The sequence below is a fragment of the Electrophorus electricus genome, chromosome 1 (assembly GCF_013358815.1).
Source record: "Electrophorus electricus isolate fEleEle1 chromosome 1, fEleEle1.pri, whole genome shotgun sequence".
NCBI lineage: Eukaryota > Metazoa > Chordata > Actinopteri > Gymnotiformes > Gymnotidae > Electrophorus > Electrophorus electricus.
Window position 1 is genome coordinate 10,850,882 of NC_049535.1, and position 19,119 is coordinate 10,870,000.

The 19,119-nt window shown below is 47.8% G+C and overlaps 1 protein-coding gene across 1 annotated transcript in view; it reads left to right on the forward strand.

The window, feature by feature from the left end:
* Positions 1–420: 420 nt before the first annotated feature.
* Positions 421–19,119, forward strand: part of iqca1 (IQ motif containing with AAA domain 1) — a 33,350-nt gene continuing 14,651 nt past the window's right edge. The window contains exons 1-9 of the mRNA XM_027004700.2: positions 421–674; positions 2,255–2,582; positions 3,394–3,513; positions 3,913–4,101; positions 5,558–5,629; positions 5,780–5,982; positions 8,790–8,874; positions 9,679–9,819; positions 12,793–12,862. Of these exons, the coding sequence (XP_026860501.2) occupies positions 664–674; positions 2,255–2,582; positions 3,394–3,513; positions 3,913–4,101; positions 5,558–5,629; positions 5,780–5,982; positions 8,790–8,874; positions 9,679–9,819; positions 12,793–12,862 (1,219 nt within the window). The 5' untranslated portion in view covers positions 421–663. The remainder of the gene's footprint in view (positions 675–2,254; positions 2,583–3,393; positions 3,514–3,912; positions 4,102–5,557; positions 5,630–5,779; positions 5,983–8,789; positions 8,875–9,678; positions 9,820–12,792; positions 12,863–19,119) is intronic.

A 19,119-nucleotide genomic window follows, 5' to 3' on the forward strand; every position in this document is an offset into this window, starting at 1 on the left:
TGGTAAATCGATGTCACACGACACAGTGCTGCACTGGACACCTACCCCATCGTACCAAGGGGAACGTGGTAGTGAGCGTGATATCCGTAGTGAGCACGAGGGCTGCAAAGCACATGTCAAGTTATTACAGTGCAGCAGACAACATATTGCTTTGTGTTGCAAACGTCGATTGACACCATTTTGCTTTTTGTCTTTCTTTTTTTGCGATAAGACGAACCTAAAATGACTTTAGAGATAAGCTCTCTGATTACGGCGCCACCTAGAATAATTCTAATGCCTATTGTATTCCACTTTCAAATGTTGATCTTAGTATTCTGCATCCTAGCTAAGTGAGTATCCTGCTGAGCGCGGGGGCTTCGCCAATTACAATGACGAGGCTTTGATCTCGTCTCTATGGCAACGGTCCCGGGCGTCTAGCAAACTACCAGGGGCGCTGGCGCGGGTACAGCGCGAGGACAGACCGCGAGCAGCCTGGGCAGCCTTTTTTATGGGAGATGGAGACTGAATTAACTCACCCAGACTTCCCTAAAGTAGGCACGTTCCCAGTGGGTCACGATCAAAGAAAGGATAAGAGTCCGCGTGCTGGCTCTGCTATTGGCACGCACTGATACTGAAACGTAGTGAGAATCGCTTGAAGTCATCGCGAGGGGAGTATTTTCGACCATGTCACACAGGTAGGCTCATAATTTATAATATATAGAGAGATGTTTTCGTGTTATAACAACTGATAGGCACACTGTAAACATAGTTGGAATGTGAAATGAAATAGAAACGACACACAACACGCCATACAGAGTATAGAACATGATCTTAACTCACGTCCTCAGAGTAAGAACATAAATTAACCAAAATGAAAGACAAAATACATGCAAAGACCAAAGTGCGCGCTGCAAGAACAAATCTGGGGAGCAAACACCTCGTGCCATGGAGAGAGGAAGACCACGCTGTAGTGCAGTCGCTATGACAACAGAATGACTGAAGAAGAACCAATGCTTGGTGTTCTTCACTAATGGTGAACTAGTGGTGAACACCTTCAGGTGAACTAAGGGGGGCCATTTAGGGCATTAGGTTAAACCCCCAACATTGTCACTGCAGTAGCCTGTTGTGCCAAATGGCCGGTGTTGTCTGATGATTCCGGACTATTCCTGAAAGCTCCCTGAACTGCTGTAAGTGCATGTTTAGAACTGTTCTCCCAATCCCACCCCCACAGCCCCTCCTACGCTGCACTCCTCTCCTTTGAGTGGGTTCAACCCGACAGCCAGGGGCTCTTAACAGTGGTTTTATCCACATGGGGATTGTACTGCCCATCAGAATATGAAAAGAAGGAAGTTTCTCTCTTGCTCTGCACTCAGAGAAAAAGGTTCTCCCACACAAAAGGATCTTCCACACGTGGGAGTGGTAACGGGAGGGTGAAGTCAGACAGGGCCGTGTGTGCTCTCTTAACTGAAGTGAAAGAGAATTGGTTTACTCAGGCTTTCCCTTCATTGCCTACACATTCTAAAATGCATGTACACCTAGTGCTCTGTGCTCTGTTCACCAGGAAATCACCAGGAGTGTATCCTGAATGCATTTAAACTGTATCTGAGCGCTAAATTGCCTCACGACAGATATTTCGGACCGGCATTGTTAAGGCCATTAACAAGGCGGCACTAAACTTGACTCCTCCTCTGTTGCTCACTATGCTGTGCTGGACTGAAGACTAAGTCTCAAAGTCCAAGGACATCTTCTCACACTTCTAATTCAGCAACTGTAATGAAATTGGTTATTTCTATAATACAGCCCCTGTTCCTGTCCACGTGTTGGACATACTGTTGAAGGTCTGCATATCTGACCATGTATAAGATCCTCCAAAACCTGTAGGTGAAGTATAGCTAAAATATTTATGAATAAATGAATAAAATACTTATATGAATGAATGAAGCTACATTTATATAGTGCTTGACCCAGAACCCAAGGACACATTACAATCAGCACACAACTTTTACACCCTCTCAACAACACAGTGATAGCCTTGCAATAGCGCAGTGATAGTGCAGTGGTAATGCAGTGATAGCACAGTGGTAATGCAGTGATAGTGTGGTGATAGTGCAGTGGTAACGCAGTGATAGCACAGTGATAGTGCAGTGGTAGTGCAGGGCTAACGCAGTGATAGCACAGTGGTAGTGCAGTTGTAACACATTGATAGTGCAGTGATAGTGCAGTGATGGTGTACGTTATTACTGGGTAGTATGCATCATTGTTCTGCTCTGCTCAGCTCCTATGGCAGGATGTGGGCGGAGGCCCAAGGAGCCCTGGACGAGCTGCTGGAAGATGAGGCCCCTACAGTGCAGCCTCCTCCTCAGAAAGACCACCTGCAGGTCTTCCAAACCCTGGCCAGCTTCTACCTACGCTACCTCCAGATCTTCAGGGCTCTGGAGGCCGTCTATGACCAGCTCGTTCATCCTCAGAAGAGGCGCACGGTCCGACACGTCCTGGAGGGAGTGATGGGAAGGCTGCTGGAGCTGAAGAATGATATGGTAGACCTGGAGGCATCAGAGTTTCACTACTTTGACGACATGCTGCAAGACCTGAAGATGACGCCTGTGAGTGTGACTAAAATCAGAGCAGTCTGGGACATGTGTCTGGGACATGAGTCTGGGACATGTGTCTGGGACATTAGTCTGGGACATGTGTCTGGGACATGAGTCTGGGACATGTGTCTGGGACATTAGTCTGGGACATGTGTCTGGGACATGTGTCTGGGACATGTGTTTGGGACATATGTCTGGGACATGAGTCTGGGACATGTTTCTGGGACATGAGTCTGGGACGTAATAAACATTTTAGTTCCTTTTGTACAATTGCTCTTTGAGTTCATTTGCATGTAGATTGAACAGTTTGTTCATTTAAAAACTGAGACTCACCTCCTTCATGAATAATGTCCCCTCAAAAACCTCTGAAGTCCAAACAATTCAGAGATGTCACTGGTTTCACGGCACATTTAATCAAAAACAGAGAAATGGTAGTGTGAAGACACCGGTCAGAACCTTCTAGTGGATCAGTTTGAAATACTAATGACTTCAGAGTATGGAGAGCTAGACATGTTAAATTAGAACTTTTCCGCCCAATTTAACCTAGTTTAAGATTCGTTTTAGATTACAGTATAATTCCTTGTGGAATTTCCTTTTGAAAATACATTTTAATCTCCACTTGTTCTGTGAGGAGAACACTACTCCTCTATAATACAACCATCTTCTACCATCTTCCACTTAGCAAGTGTGGATCCTGTAAACTCCTTTGAGTTTCGTAGAAAGCTAATTGGGGTCACATGAACTCCAGCGGTAATTCTCTGCAGATTCCCATCACTTCTGTTTGGAGCTTTGGTCTGGACAAAATCTTTTGTGCTTTTCTCAGGAGGACCTTGAGGTGCCCATCCCCCGGTATTTCGTGAGAGAGAGGATGAAAGTGCTGAAACAGAGGGAGAAGATGTTGGCTCATATTCTGGCCAAGAGGGAACAGCTGCACCCAGAACCCGTGCGTAGTAAACATCCCACAGCACCAGGCAAAGCTTACACTTTTACAGCCAGAGTTCTTTATATTGCGCTGAAGCCTTATCTCTATAGCAAGTGCAATTTCATCAGAATATTATTATATTATTTTTAAAAAATCAGCATAAAGAACACATCCTACAGAAGTGATAGCCAAAACAAAACTGTAGAATCTCTGACAGTGCTGTAGAATTTCTGATGGTGCAGTAGAATGTCTGACGGTGCTGTAGAACCTTTGACGGTGCTGTAGAATCTCTGAGGGTGCTGTAGTATTTCTGAGGGTGCTGTAGTATCTCTGAGGATGCTGTAGAATCTCTGACTGTGCTGTAGAATGTCTGATGGTGCTGTGACCTTCCGCTGTGACGCTGCCTGTTGGGTCTCGCAGGTGCCAGTCCAGACCATGTCCATGGAGAGGGCCGTGCGTGTGCTCCAGGTGAGCGAGCGCGCCCGACAGGGCCGACTTAGGGCGCACTTCATGAAGCAGATCACAGAGCAGGAGCGCAGGAGGCGGAGCCACGAGGGGTGTGGTCCCTGCATGCCCCACCCACAGCTGGCAGCCACGCTCATACAGAAGGTCAGCCCCACCTCATCTTCACACAGCCAATGAGAGCCACACACCACCAGGCGTTCTCGTATTTGTGTCTGGAAAAGGTCAGACTTAAACTGAGCTACAGGGAGGGACAACCAGCATGTCGTACAGCCAGGAAACAGAATCATGTTATTTTGAAAGGGAAGTCAATGTGCATTTGAGTCACCTTCATTCCACAAATGCTGTACCTATGCTTATGGTGACGAGCCCTCGCAAATGCACTAATGTAAACGTATCCGTGTGGAAAGGCATTTTCCGTGTGGAAAGGACATTTGATATGGCCAGTCGAGCTGATTGGTCTCTTCCTGAGGAAATGATGTGAATTTGGTTATGGCCCCTGTGCACTCTAAAATAATAACAATATTCATGAAGGTGTGAAATGAGGTAGACAAAGATCTCGTTCCGTTTCAGGCTCGGGGTAGAGGCACTCTGGGGAACGGACCAGAACAACAGCCCGATCATGACCTCACGTGACCTCATGTGACGGTCATCTGTACTGTCTTCACTCTATACTATAGTCCCCTGAGCAGGAGCCACAAACGTCATCTGATCCCATGCCCACAGAGCAGATACAAGGCCAGGACACCTGGGAGTATCGCGTGCGTACAGGCCTTTGTTTACAGTGGAGCGGATTAACGCCATGGCGATGAGATTGGGAGAGAAAGAAAGTGTCTCCTGGATTTTAGACATTCTAATCGTGTAATCTGAGACACGGTAGCTTGGCGTCTTTCTGGAGGAGCGTGTGGTTGCTGGGTGCAGACGGTCGCGTAGCTGCAGAGATCAGAGATATGATGGAACAGATCAAAGCGTTCGGGCCGTCGTGTGAGAAACAGTCACGGCGACGACTGAAATGGAGGAGCGGAACCTAACAGGTCCTGCACAAACACATGGCTCGATTTTTTTCACAGTTACGACCTGTTTGAGGCCCATTGGTTATACCGGCAGTTATTTTGCTATGAAAATCAAATCGATTTTCTGGGCTTAAGAAGCCCAGTTTTCACCCGCTTCCAGTTTTCTTTAGGTTGGCATCGCTCTTGCTTGACCATGGAGGCAGAAAAATCAAGATGAATTGAATTCCTCTTCTGTGTCTCTGAGCCAAAAGCTAAAAGCTGACCTTGCCATTACTTCCTGCTGAGGTTGGCACAGAATGACTGCTCTCCTTCTCACATTTCGTATCCACGGAAAACGTAGTTCTCCACAAATAAATTGCAAAGACAACGCACATTATTTTCAGCGCAAATGTGAACGCTGGTGAGGTGGCAGCAGATACGAGTTCCCTCCGTGGCTTGGGACAGATGTAATCAATTATTTCTCGCTGCAGAAGTTCTGATGTCATCATGCTGTCTCACTCTCAGTGCTGAGCTGTCTCACTCTCAGAAGCTATAGACCTAGGGAGAAGAGTCCACACGTCTCCATGCATTGTGACTGTGTTCTGTGGTAGGTGTGGCGGGGTTATCGACAGAGGAAGAAGACCAGTAAGGAACGTCTGGATGAAATGATATTTCTGGGCATGGTGAGTACCAGGACATGCTGCCAGCATACTGTGTGCTGGAAAATGTTTCCTTTTCTGATATAGTGACACAGTTGTCTTTCTATTTTTGTTGTTTTCACTTTGATCTGGGAAATCGGCCTGACAGTGTATCTAATTTGCCGTCGTTCCCAGGTAGCGCCTCGACCTCCGGTGTCCAGCCCTGCCGAGAAGCGGGCCTGGCAGGCGGAGCGCTCCAGGCGGCAGGTCCAGGAGCAGCACGAGGCCGAGTACCAGCAGGCTCTGGTCAATCTTAAGGAGTCCGTTCGCTCGGTAGACGGGCCTGACATCAAAGCAACACTGCAGGACCAGATACGCCAGTGGTTCCTCGAGTGCCGGTAAACCTTCGTTTCTGCAGAGATGCCTGCAGAGATGCCTGCTAGCCACTTGCTTTTTTAACGTTTTCCATGAATAATAATCAACAAGCACCAAACTCCGGTATGCGCTACTTTTAGTCACTGTTTCCCAGACACGTCACTAAGCGCTCGTGCTTCAGCTCGTGCCTCTGAGGGCATGCCCAGTACCCCGCTGTCTGCCAAACTTGCTCTCGCTAAGCCGCTCGCGTGCTCTCGCGCATTGGTGCTCTTCACTGACGAGGGCTCTGCGCTCGCCCTCTCCCCAGCCCTTCACCTTATCTCGCTCTAATTGTGATGTGCATTCCCGTGTTTTGTCTCTGTCTCTTGCGCTACGGGGCTGGAATGTAAGCAGTAGAGACGGTGGTCTCGTTCGCCTCCTGACATTAGTGCCCGTGCTAGGTCAGCCCGCGCGAGCGGTTCAGAGAGAGGCCAGGCTGATTAGTGCATTCCTGGCTGATTTACGACTGCCCACTGGATGTTACCCTCCATTAGCGTGCAGACGAGGGTCATAAGTCATCCCGGCCGGACCCCACGGGGAAGGTCGCAGGGAGCGCCTCCTTCCGCGGGCCCTGTCCGCGGCGGCCTCGCGCGTTCGCAGCGCACGCCTTGGCGATGTATGTGATGCGGGGTCAGGACCTGCAGGGCGTGGAGTGTTGGCAGAGTTCGAGGCGCTCGGACAGATGGGGGATCACTCAGACGGGTCTGTGGTAAACACGGACGGGGAAGCAGCTTAGCGCGTGCGTGTCTCACCTACTCAGAACTCCTCTCAACGTGCCGGAGGTCCGATCCGCGGGCCTGCACGCGGATCGGAGCTGACTGGGAATGTTCACGTCATTGCTCCCTGTGGAGCTGTACATGGACACTTCACCACACTTGCTGTAAAGTGTTTGTTTTTTTTCTCTGAAGGTTGCTCGGAAATGTCATACCTCAGAAGAGTGAACCTTTGAGTTCAAAACAGCTTCAGAAACATGACACGTTAGCGAGTTTCTTGCTTGTATTTACTGCTCTTAATGATCGCTTCTTCAAACACCATCTCCATGCAGCGTGCTCTGCACATCTGGTGTTTCCACAAGCGTAGTTCTTGGGGCCTTTAACTGTTTTTTTGCAGAGTGGTGGCACATTAAACGCCATAAAACTTCTAAAAACTACTTAAAACTGCTTAAAGGGACACAGTTTGTAGTTTTTTCTCTGTTCTCTAGCACAATGAATATGAAATCACACAATGAACATGTCTGAACCATGGTTAAACAGAAATAAGAACAGAGAAAAGTGTTTCCATGTTTAATAAAAGAGTATTTCCATATATACTGGGTGAGCCAAATCAGTTCCAGCCATTTTAATACTTTGCAGGCAGTGTTGGTAATCGTACAATTGGCCACCCAGTTGTTAGACAAGATTATAGAGTTCAAGCCCTGATGGTAATCAGAAATGTGGCTTCAACCACAGACCTCTGACGCGCGCTGCAGCCGCTTTGTTTCTTTGCTGCTCGGAAAACCTGATGTCAGCGTGAGCGGCGCAAGATAAATATGTCTGCGATATCTTTACGTTTTGTTGAAAAAAACCTCCCGCAGATGCAGCAGGGAGATTCGAGTGACGGTCAGGTCTTCTGTGCAAAAGCTGAGAGGGCCAGCCGGCCTGTTACTGATTAACACTGGCAGAAGTGAGAGTTGAGAGTGACATTTTTAACCCCGTTACACTAAACCTGCCCAGTATCCCCTGAGAGGGGGGCTGGAACTGGGTAATGTAGCCCCCTCATGTGCAGGGTTCATAGTTCAAATATGAACGATTTTCCTTTGTTCCCTTGAGCTGTTATGTTATTATTGATTATATTATTTTATTGATCTGAATCTAGATGAAACCTGCCTTTAATCATTCTGGGGAATCTTTGGGTTAATTACACTACTTAAAATGAGATTTATGTTTTACATGATGTGAGGCTAGTTACAACCGTCCTTCACAAACATGGAAAAGTAATTAACTTGGTTGCGTGAGAGTTAAGTGGCCGACTTGAGGAGATCGAGCTTGGAAAGTTTTTTTTTTCTGTTGGCTTTTGTGAGCTTGACAGAAACCAGGAAGAAAAAGTGCTCATGTGCTGTGTTGGTACGTGGCTGTTTGATTGGGATGTTCAACATGAACATGACTCATGTCCAAGCACATTAAAATCCCTCAGTGCTGTAACCCTCTCTGTGCCGTAACCCTCTCTGTGCTGTAACTCTCTCTGTGCTGTAACCTTCTCTGTGCTGTAACCCTCTCTGTGCTGTAACTCTCTCTGTGCTGTAACCTTCTCTGTGCTGTAACCTTCTCTGTGCTATAACCCTCTGTGCTGTACCTCTCTCTGTGCTGTAACTCTCTCTGTGCTATAAACCTCTGTGCTATAACCCTCTCTGTGCCATAACCCTCTCTGTGCTGTAACCCTCTCTGTGCCGTAACCCTCTCTGTGCTGTAACCCTCTCTGTGCCGTAACCCTCTCTGTGCTGTAACCCTCTCTGTGCTGTAACTCTCTCTGTGCTGTAACTCTCTCTGTGTCGTAACCCTCTCAGTGCTATAACCCTCTGTGCTGTAACTCTCTCTGTGCTGTAACTCTCTCTGTGCTATAACCCTCTGTGCCGTAACCCTCTCTGTGCTGTAACCCTCTCTGTGCCGTAACCCTCTCTGTGCTGTAACTCTCTGTGCCGTAACTCTCTCTGTGCCGTAACCCTCTCTGTGCTGTAACCCTCTCTGTGCTGTAACTCTCTCTGTGCTGTAACTCTCTCTGTGTCGTAACCCTCTCTCTTTATGCTGTATTGCAGAGATGCTACTGGCTCATTCCCTGATTTCCCAAGTGTTGAAGATGGGGGATCAGCTTCCATATTTGCAGAGAAGACACCAGAACAGGTCAACACATACACACACACACACACAAACACACATACACGCATGCACACAAAAACACACATACATACACACACACACACACACACACACACACACACACACACACACACACACACGCGCACACACACTCGCACACACGCTCATAAACATACATCGCTTACAGTGACTATATCTTGTATCTCTCTAGCTCATATGAACCCAGTTCTATATGTGTGTATATAAAGTAATGGATATATAACATGATGTAAATTGCCATAGGGTGTTACTGCTCCTGAATCACACACTTCTCAGCTCCAGCACGAACCAGTTCATATCTGTATGGGGACTGTGAACCAGTTCATGTCTGTATGGGGACTGTGAACCAGTTCTTGTCTGTATGGAGACTGTGAACCAGTTCATGTCTGTATGGAGACTGTGAACCAGTTCATGTATGTATGGGGACTGTGAACCAGTTCATGTCTATATGGGGATTGTGAACCAGTTCATGTCTGTATGGGGACTGTGAACCAGTTCATGTCTGTATGGGGACTGTGAAATGGGGACTGTGAACCAGTTGATGTCTGTATGGGGACTGTGAACCAGTTGATGTCTGTATGGGGACTGTGAAATGGGGACTGTGAACCAGTTCATGTCTGTATGGGGACTGTGAACCAGTTCTTGTCTGTATGGGGACTGTGAACCAGTTCATGTCTGTATGGGGACTGTGAACCAGTTCATATCTGTATGGGGACTGTGAACCAGTTCTTGTCTGTATGGGGACTGTGGGCTTACTGGGCTTACTTGGGGACGTTGCCCGTTCTACAGGTTGCCGCAGAGCTGGCTGCAAAGCAGGAAGAAAAAGAGGAGAAGAAGAAGAAGAAATCCAAGGGGAAGCCAGACAAACGTGCTGGGAAAGACCGGAAAGAGAAGAAGAAAGAGAAGAAAAGGGGGGAGGTCAGCACCGAGGTGAGACGATCAGAGAGACCGGCTGTCTGAAAGCATCCACAACAAAACAACAATAGGGCCCTTCATCTGTGGAGGTGCAACCACGGGCTCGGTGAAATGCATGAATGAGCAAGCGTCCTTTGTGGTCCTGACCACAGCCAATCCAGCGCGTGGACATGTCTGGCCACAGCCAATCTGGTGTGCGGACAGATCTGACCACAGCCAATCCGGCGCGTGGACAAATCTGACCACAGCCAATGCCGTGCACGGACAGATCTCCCCAGGGCCAATCCCGTGCATGGCCAAATCTCATCAGTTTAAACGGGCATTCACACGCTCATTGGAAGAGTAATTGTTTTGTTCTCTTTTGTCTCACACGGTCTCGTTTAGTCTCCCAGTTACCTTGGTGACTTGAGTGACCTGAACTGAGGGGAACTGTTGCCCCCTCATCTGTCGTTCCTCCTCCTCAAAGGCTGAGGTGCAGTAAAGTGAAGTGAGAGTCCTTTGTGGGGGACGTTTATGGGAGATTATCAGGTCATGACCACGGTTCCCAACAGTGACCTTCCCAGCGGAACTTCAGACGTAGACCTCTAAGTATAGAGTTCCTAAAAATGACGACTCTGACCTCCGCTGAATTCTTCTACAGAGCCAACTGAGCTGTGGTGGGTCTGTCGTTGTTTTGTATGGTACTTTTATAGCTGTCCAAAAACATCTCAAAGAACGTTCGCATGCACAACTGGAAGAATGTGCGCGTTAGTGCCGTAGCCTGTGAACTGGGCGTGCTCGGAGGAGGCGCGGTGAGGCTGCAGTTGTTTTATCAGGCTCCTCTGCACTCTCTCAGGAAATATCTGCGATTCCAGGGAGGCGTTCCCTCCCCTGTCCCGCTGCGCTCTTGATAACATGCCGCCCTTGTCATCCTCAGGCCATCCTCCGTAAATACCGCACATTCCATACCAGCCTAAACATTTCCTGTTTATGAGCGTGTGCGCTGCACAGTGGAGAGCAAGATATTTAGTTTGCTCCGATAACATGAATAAGTCAATTTACAGCATTCAGGGAGGAAGAGTCGCACCCTGACACTGACCTTCTACAACGGACCTTCCACCAGGAAAATTCTCCCTAAACCTTCCTAGGAAGGGGGAAACTGGTCTTCCCCGATACCTTCTTGGTGCCATTAGCTGCGATGGTCCCATTTTTCGGTCTTTTTATCTTCATATTATTACAGATTATTACAGATTAAGATTATGGTATGGTAAGATGTTGTCAATATGAACTGTTAGTGTTTTCACATTATTAATAGTTTAGGCCCTAGCAGAGAGACACTATGAATGCCCTCTAAGAGTTTTAAGATTTTATTTTTATTAATTTAAGTATTTGCAGATTTATATTTAAAGTAAATCAGAAACCAGGACTCTTGTTCTATCAGGTGTCACACTGGGTCTGTGTTACAGAGTCCAAGGCCTGACAGAAGAGTGTGTGTTAGACATCTGATAGTCACACACTTCTGCCTACGTTTTCTCAGGGAAGCATGTGCGTGTGGTAGTATTGTTTTCATTATTCAACACAGACGCTTTTTTATTGGCTAGGACTGAGCTGTGATGTCATTGGTCTGCTTTTATACACCCAAACGTGCGTTATGGAAAGCAGAGTGTGTATCTGTGCCTCATCAGCACATATAAAGTTTGCATTAAGCTGCAAGCCCTGATCTAGATCTAGATCTGTGTTTTGTCACTGAAAATACCCTTTGACCTATCGTGCAATCTAAAGACATTTAAACGCTCCGAAACCCTTGGCCTATCCACGAACGTTCATCCTGTAAGATGAGGCGTCGCCACTGCAGTCAATCCAGACCGGGCAAGCTACGTGAATGCCCCGCTCACCGAGACTGGCTGCGGTCTGGTCTCCTAGAATAAGCTCTTTGTTTAATATGTGCACCTGTAATTCCTCAGCCGGAACCGTCATTGATACCAAGCGCCAAGTGATTTGGAAGGTCACGTCTGACTCTCCCAAGTGGTTTTTCTGAGCCCATTATTGAGAGTTTTCATCAGCGCTCTCGAGGTTACCAATCTCTCGTCTTTATTTCTCCAACTTCCACAAGTTCTCTCTCCCCCTTCTTAAGAGCTCCAGCTCCCGCTGAAATGAACTGTGGGTAATATACACAGAAGATGTAGCAGGGCTCCAGTGCTGGAGTAATGAGGTGTGAGCTACTGTGGCTAATAAAACCAGTATGGAGCTCACGCTGGCATGCGCCCAGAATGCACTGGGCCAATGTTTACTCTGACCAGCTGCCTGCTAGGGTTGCATGTCCCCACATGCCTGGCTGCGTCCTGCTTTGATAAAGGGTGTTAGATCCAGAAGAAAAGCCCCGGCTCATGGCCCGTGAGCCACCATATATCACCAGGGAGGCATTACTGAGCATTTAAGACTTTTCCATATTTTTGGAAGGATTCCTGTCTCTTTGGGGGCCGTTAACCGCTAATGGAGAAATGTGTTTAAACAGAGAAGCGCTGTAAACCGTAGCGTGTGGGCTCACCTTCGTCCTGCCGCCGTGGTTCCACCACTCGCCAGCGTCCTCACGATACACCTGGAGCAAACGTTTGTGCAAGTGTGTGGGGGGCTGTAATTAGGTTTTAATGTGCGACCCCTGACCGAGGGGAAGGAAAACACAGAGCTTTATAAATCACACTCTGAGCGGTGTCGTTCGCACCAGTGCAGCGGACGGGCCCCGTTACGCAGGGTCACTGGGTTTAGCCCAGTGTCACAGAGGTGCAGAACCGTGGGTCACCCCACACACCCGCTTGGATCTACGCTACCTCCACACACACCCCTCATCAACAGGACATACATAACTCACCGTGACATAATCCTGAGATACATGTCTCACTTCCTGCCATCTGGGAGTCTGAGACAGTGCTGCACGAGGGGGTCAGAGACATCGCTGTCCTGGACGTGGGGTAGTGCATGATGAGTAGGTGTCACCTGTGTGTGTTTCAGGAGGACGGCTGGACGATGAGGCCCAGCGGTTTCCTGAGCACCGTGAGCGAGGGAGCCAAGCTTTACCGAGGTGAGGGGAGGGAGACACAGTCTCACACACACACCCCTGCTCACACTGTCCCACACACGGACTCCTGCTCACACCATCACACACACACACGCCAGCTCACACCATCACAGACACACCCCTGCTCACTCCGTAACACACACCCATACCCCTGCTCACTTCGTCACAGACACACCCCTGCTCACATCGTCACACTCCAATCACCCACCATCACACTCCAGCTGCTTGCACAGTTCTGGCTGTGTCTCTGATTGGTTGTTCCATAGTGTTGACTGTTCTCCATGTGTCTGATTGGTTGTTCCACAGTGTGGGCCATTCTCCCTGTGTATCTGATTGGTTGATTTCAGTTCTCCACCCTCAAATACAAACTGGATTCCACATCTGTGTCTTTTTATGGCTCATTTGCTAGAGTAAATATCACAGCCACACGTAGCTGACCAGGGACCAGCTGTGTCTGGTCAGTCCCTGGCGTGGGGCACAAGGTATAAAAAGGCTGCTTTCAACGTTCCCTCAATGTAGATGTAACTACTGTGATAATGATTTAACTGCAAACCCAGTACACAGAAACGGCTAAACATGTAACTGTTCAGATGCATACAGGTTGACCTCTAGGGATGACCTCTTGGGTAAAGGTGCATAATTCACACCATTATTATACAGTATCAGTGTTGGAGTTTAGTCATCAGCCCACAATTTTTAATTAGTTAGATTTTTATCCTGAAGCAAGTTTGCTGATTGTGCGTTACTATTTCCCAGTGTGAAGAGTCATTTCCCTCTGGCATGTTGGGTGTGTGTTTACTGGGTGTGTGTGGTTCTCTGTTGTGTGGACAGATGGGTCTGGAGTAAAGGCCCTCATGAAAGAGTAGGGTTAGAGGTGAGGTGAGGACAGTCCAGATGACTAACTCAATCTCTCTCTCTCTCTCTCTCGCTCTCGCTCTCGTTTCCCCATCTCTCTCGCTCTGTGTTGTTTATTTTTAGCAGAGATAATCTAGTTGTATTGGCTGTTTTTTGTTTTTTTTTTATCTTTAACATTCCAATTTACAGATGGAAGAAATTCAATTGGTCCAATTATTGATGTATTCTGTTTGGAGCCTTTAATCAGTCATTTCTGTTTTGACGGAGTGTAAGCAGTGGTGTTATGCAATTATATTCTTATATATTCTGGCGGTTATTTCTGGGTTTAGACAGCAGATGTGTGCTCTGTAATGGAAGCTTGTAGGATCTGCTTGCGATGGATATGAGTGGAATATGTCATCTTTTGTGATCTCTGTAATCCAGGGATGGGCTACCCTGAGTTCAAGATGGAATTTTGCTTTGGGATTTGTGTCTTTTTGATTGATTATTGGGCCCCATATCTCACTGCCTTATGAAATCGGTTTTATTACACAACTGAAAATTTTTATGTTCTCACTCTCACTCTCAGTACTGAGATAAGTACTGAGATAAGTACTGAGAGTAATCCTCTGACACTAACATTAACACCTCCTCATGCTCACATTAATTACAGCGAACTCACCCGTTTAACGGACATTCAGTGTAACTGACATTCAGACATGGGCGGGGTTTACTGTCGATCGGACGTGGGTGGGGTTTACTGACATTCAGACATGGGCGGGGTTTACCGTCATTCGGGGCTTTGTGGGAGTTGCCGTTGTGTTTTCTAACTGCTCTCTCGATCCACTCTGGATTCCCTGGCAAGTGTATTGGAAGAATGTCTCATCAGAGCTATGCACAGCTTACCCAAATGTGTTCAAGATTTCAGAAATAATGGTTTATTTACTTCTGGCTTTAATATCCAGAGAGATAAGTCAGGCACCCTGTCTGGTGGTGAGGTGTCTTCAGCTCTCTCGGTGGAGGTTAATGACGAGTAGAGTTAGGATCTGTCCACCCACTTTGGACAGGAAAGAGTCATCGTTTTCCCCCAAGATTTCTACAGTGCCTTTACTGCACAAGCTTATTGCTATCTGGCCAAATTCATCACCCGTGTGTATGTGTGTGTGTGTGTGTGTGTGTGTGTGTGTGTGTGTGTGTGTGTGTGTATGTGTCTATGTGTGTAGAATGACAAATCAGTATGACCACCTTCAGCTAAACGCAGATGGCATGAATGAGCTTCAGTAATGAACTGACTTCCTGTCTGCAGAGGGGCTTATGATCTTTTGCCAGGAAGTGAGGCTCCAAAGCCCTGCTTCTGTACACCGCTGACCCGTGGTGACGGGGCAGGGTGCTGCACTTTCACAAATCTCATGCACAAGTGTGTGTGCACGTGAATGTGTCACAGGGGAGTGGTCGGTCCACCGGGAGAGTCTGAACCTGTCTGCGTTTCAGGATCTTCACTCCACATCCTTTCCTAACGCACATCTGTCTCCTACTGACAGCCCGTCAGGATGATGAGAGAGTGAGCATGTGGATGAGAGGTAGGGGTTAGGGGTTAGGGGTTAAGGGTTAGGGATGAAGTCCTGTGCTGTGTCAGCCTGCCACACCTCCTTCGCTCCCCATTTCCTTCCTCTTTCCCTGTGATTCATCACCTGTTTTGCCATGCCAGTCACCTGCACGCCCACGGTTGGCAGGGTATGATGAGCCCAGCGCGCTTCCCATGGGGCTCTGCTCTCCTGTCCCGTCCTCACACACGGAGCCTGTGTGTGTGTGTTTGTGTGTGTGCACGCGCATGTTTGTCTGTGTGTGTTTGTGTGTGTGTGTGGTGGGGGTTGCATTCTTGGGGAGTTGAGCTGAAGGGTTAATGAAAAGCGGTCTACACACCTCACCTCCGACACACCCAACACTCATCACGATACGGCCATGACGGCTTCCTCAGTTCCGCGGTGACCTGCCCGGACAGACTTTAAAAACATGAAGCGACTCCACACTAATAAGCAAACTGACTTCTTTGACACCGTCTCCTCCACCTGAGTGGGTCAGCACTGCAGTTACACACGCACACAGCCAAGAAAAACTGGACAGAACCGCAGAGCTGTTCTGGTACTGCTGCTTGGTTACACACACACCTGGCCTACCAGTTTCTGAGACATGGGGTGATGTCCGGAATAAAAGACATTTCCAACACAGAACCTCACCTGGCAGTGTAATTCTCTGTAGGTCATAACCGACGGCGTAATGTATCCCAGAATCTGTTATTCTTCCCTGCTTTCACCATGTTGTTAACGTAAGAAAAGGTTTTCATTATTAATTTGCGCAAAAGGGGACATGGCGCTGAGCTGTAGGTCCCACATCCTGAGGGGTGTTTAACCCTAGTGCTTGCACTGGTTCTGAAGGGAACCCGTCCAGATCCGCAGCTCACTGTGCGCCCCACACACCTCTGTTTTAGCAGCTGCCTGTAATTAGGGGACTATTATGCGAGGGATTTACTTGGTTGTAATGAAGCAGAAAGGTGAGCTCCGTATTTGTCCGGATCAGACAGCGGCCGGGGCCCCAGAGAGCCTGCGCTGGGGGGGAGTCTGGCACTCGGGTGGGGGACAGCCCTCTGTGGTGTGCTCGGGGAGAGACAAAGGACGGCTGTCTGTGCTGCTTGGGGATTTTCCTATAGTCCTCCCTCCCTCCCTCCCTCCCTCTCTCGCTCCCTCTCTCGCTCTCTCTTTCCATCTCTCTCCCTCCCTCCCTCCCATTCACTCAAACTCAGTTCAATTTAATGGTGCTTTATTGGCATGACAAATATTCACATTTGTATTGCCAAAGCTTTGATGAAGAAATTAACATGTTAAACAAAAGATGACAACCGCAAACAATAACAGTAAGAATAACAACAATAACAATATAACTACAACAATACTCCTATTACCAATAATAATAATAATAATAATAATAGTCAAATATTTTAGTCACATTTTGTTTAGTATTTCTACTGATCTGTGTTGTTTTATGGCGTGTAGTGTTACTGTGTTAGTGTTGTTTTATGGCGGGTAGTGTTAGTGTGTTAGTGTTGTTTTAGGTGGGTAGTGTTAGTGTGTTAGTGTTGTTTTATGGTGGGTAGTGTTAGTGTGTTAGTGTTGTTTTATGGTGTAGAAAGACCGGCGTGATTTTCCTCTCAGTTCAATCACTGCCAAGTTCAAAGGTCCAGAAGAACTCTATCTGATCCCTAATTAACTAATTGTTTGAATGTACACTATTGTTGGTACTGAATGTAAATATGTTTGATCCCTGAGATCTGGATCCTTTCTGGAATATGATGACATTGGTCTTTTATAGGTTCACTGCCAGGGTCCAGGTCTGTCAGTACTGCTCCAGCAGGTCCAGGGTCCAGGTCTGTCACTACTGCTCCAGCAGGTCCAGGGTCCAAACTGTCACTACTGCTCCAGCAGGTCCAGGGTCCAAACTGTCACTACTGCTCCAGCAGGTCCAGGGTCCAGGTCTGTCAGTACTGCTCCAGCCGGTCCAGGGTCCAGGTCTGTCACTACTGCTCCAGCAGGTCCAGGGTCCAGGTCTGTCACTACTGCTCCAGCAGGTCCAGGGTCCAGGTCTGTCACTACTGCTCCAGCAGGTCCAGGGTCCAGGTCTGTCAGTACTGCTCCAGCAGGTCCAGGGTCCAGGTCTGTCACTACTGCTCCAGCAGGTCCAGGGTCCAGGTCTGTCACTACTGCTCCAGCAGGTCCAGGGTCCAGGTCTGTCACTACTGCTCCAGCAGGTCCATGTTCTGCTGTAGCCCCTGTGTGGTGGGGGACAACAGAACAAGGAGCTCTTAATCTCTGAGTCCTGCAGTGATACCAGGAGCTGGAGAATCTTCATGTATTTTTCCAGTTCATTAATATCAATGTTAAAAGTATTGGGCTGAGACTGCAGCCTTGTCTCACTCCACGTTCCTGAGAGGAAGTCTGTACATTTATGGCCAGTTTTTATTCAACACCTGTTTCTCGTGTACGTTTTCGTAATGAGATCATATGTTTTACCCCTACACCACTTTCTATAATTTTGTAAAATAAACCTTGGTGCCAGATGGACTCAAATGCCTTTTTAAAGTCTATAAAACATGCAAATATTTATCTTTTATTCTGGACGACAAGTTTATCAGTTAGGGTCTGTAGGGTGTAAATATGGGCAGTTGTGTGGTAATTTGGAAGAAGTACAGTTTGACTTCTGCTCAAGACATTGTGTTTAAAGAGGTTCAGAAATGCTACACATGAACTTCCCCAGATTACTGTTCACACAGATGACTCTGTAACTGTTAGGATCGGATTTATCTCCAGATTGAAAGACTGGTGTTATTAGTCCTTGGTTCCAGATTTCAGGGTGGAAACCCTCACTCAGACCCAGGTTACACAGTTTTAGAACAGTCGCATGAAACTTAGAGTTTGAACACCATCAGACCCTCATACTGTCTTTGTTAATTTTAGTTTGTTAATTTTCTCTTTAAGTTCCTACTCATTAAGAAGTCTAACGGGTTTGATTGTCTTTAACGGCCAAGTCCAGCTCCTCCAGTGTTTTGTTTACATTTTGTTTACGTACATTCTGGAGGTTAGAAATGGTTTGTCCAAACGTCCCCATTGTGTAAGGTTATTAAGGTTATTAAGGTTATTCTAGCACGAGGTTCAAAAGATGGCATCTCTTTTTGCTTCACATTTTCCAGCCTCTGCTCTCTCTCTCTCTCTCTCTCTCTCTCTCTCTCTCTCTCTCTCTCTCTCTCTCTCTCTCTCTCTCTCTCTCTCTCTCTCTCTCTCTCTCTCTCTGTCTCTCTCTCTCTCTCTCTCTCACTCTCTCTCCCTCCCTCTCTCTCTCTCTCTCTCTCTCTCTCTCTCTCTCCCTCTCTCTCACTCTCTCTCCCTCCCTCTCTCTCTCTCTCCCTCCCTCTCTCTCTCTCTCTCTCTCTCTCTCTCTCTTTCCCTCTCTCTCTCTCCCTCCCTCTCTCTCTCTCTCTCCCTCCCTCTCTCTCTCTCTCTCTCTCTCTCTCTCTCTCTCTCTCTCTCTCTCTCTCTCTCTCTCTCTCTCTGGACTATGACCCTGGCCCCATACAGTGTGTAGTATTCTCTCCCAGTTCCCGGGAGGCTGGGTCAGACGCCCAGTTTAAGCTAGCGGCCCGGCTGACATGAAGGTGCCCCTACCCCCCCCCCACCACCCCCCGCTGAAGCGCTGGGGTAATTATGCGGATCGGATTGCCTCGGGGTATTTGGACAACAGGACCTTAAAAGGGAGGGCTTGTGGAGGACAGGTTGACCTTTGACCCTGGCAGGAGATCCTATTTCAAAGTGAGACACTTATTTTTCATTTCCGCTAGTGCGAGTTTAAACATCGGTGCCCTTCGACTCCCAGACCCG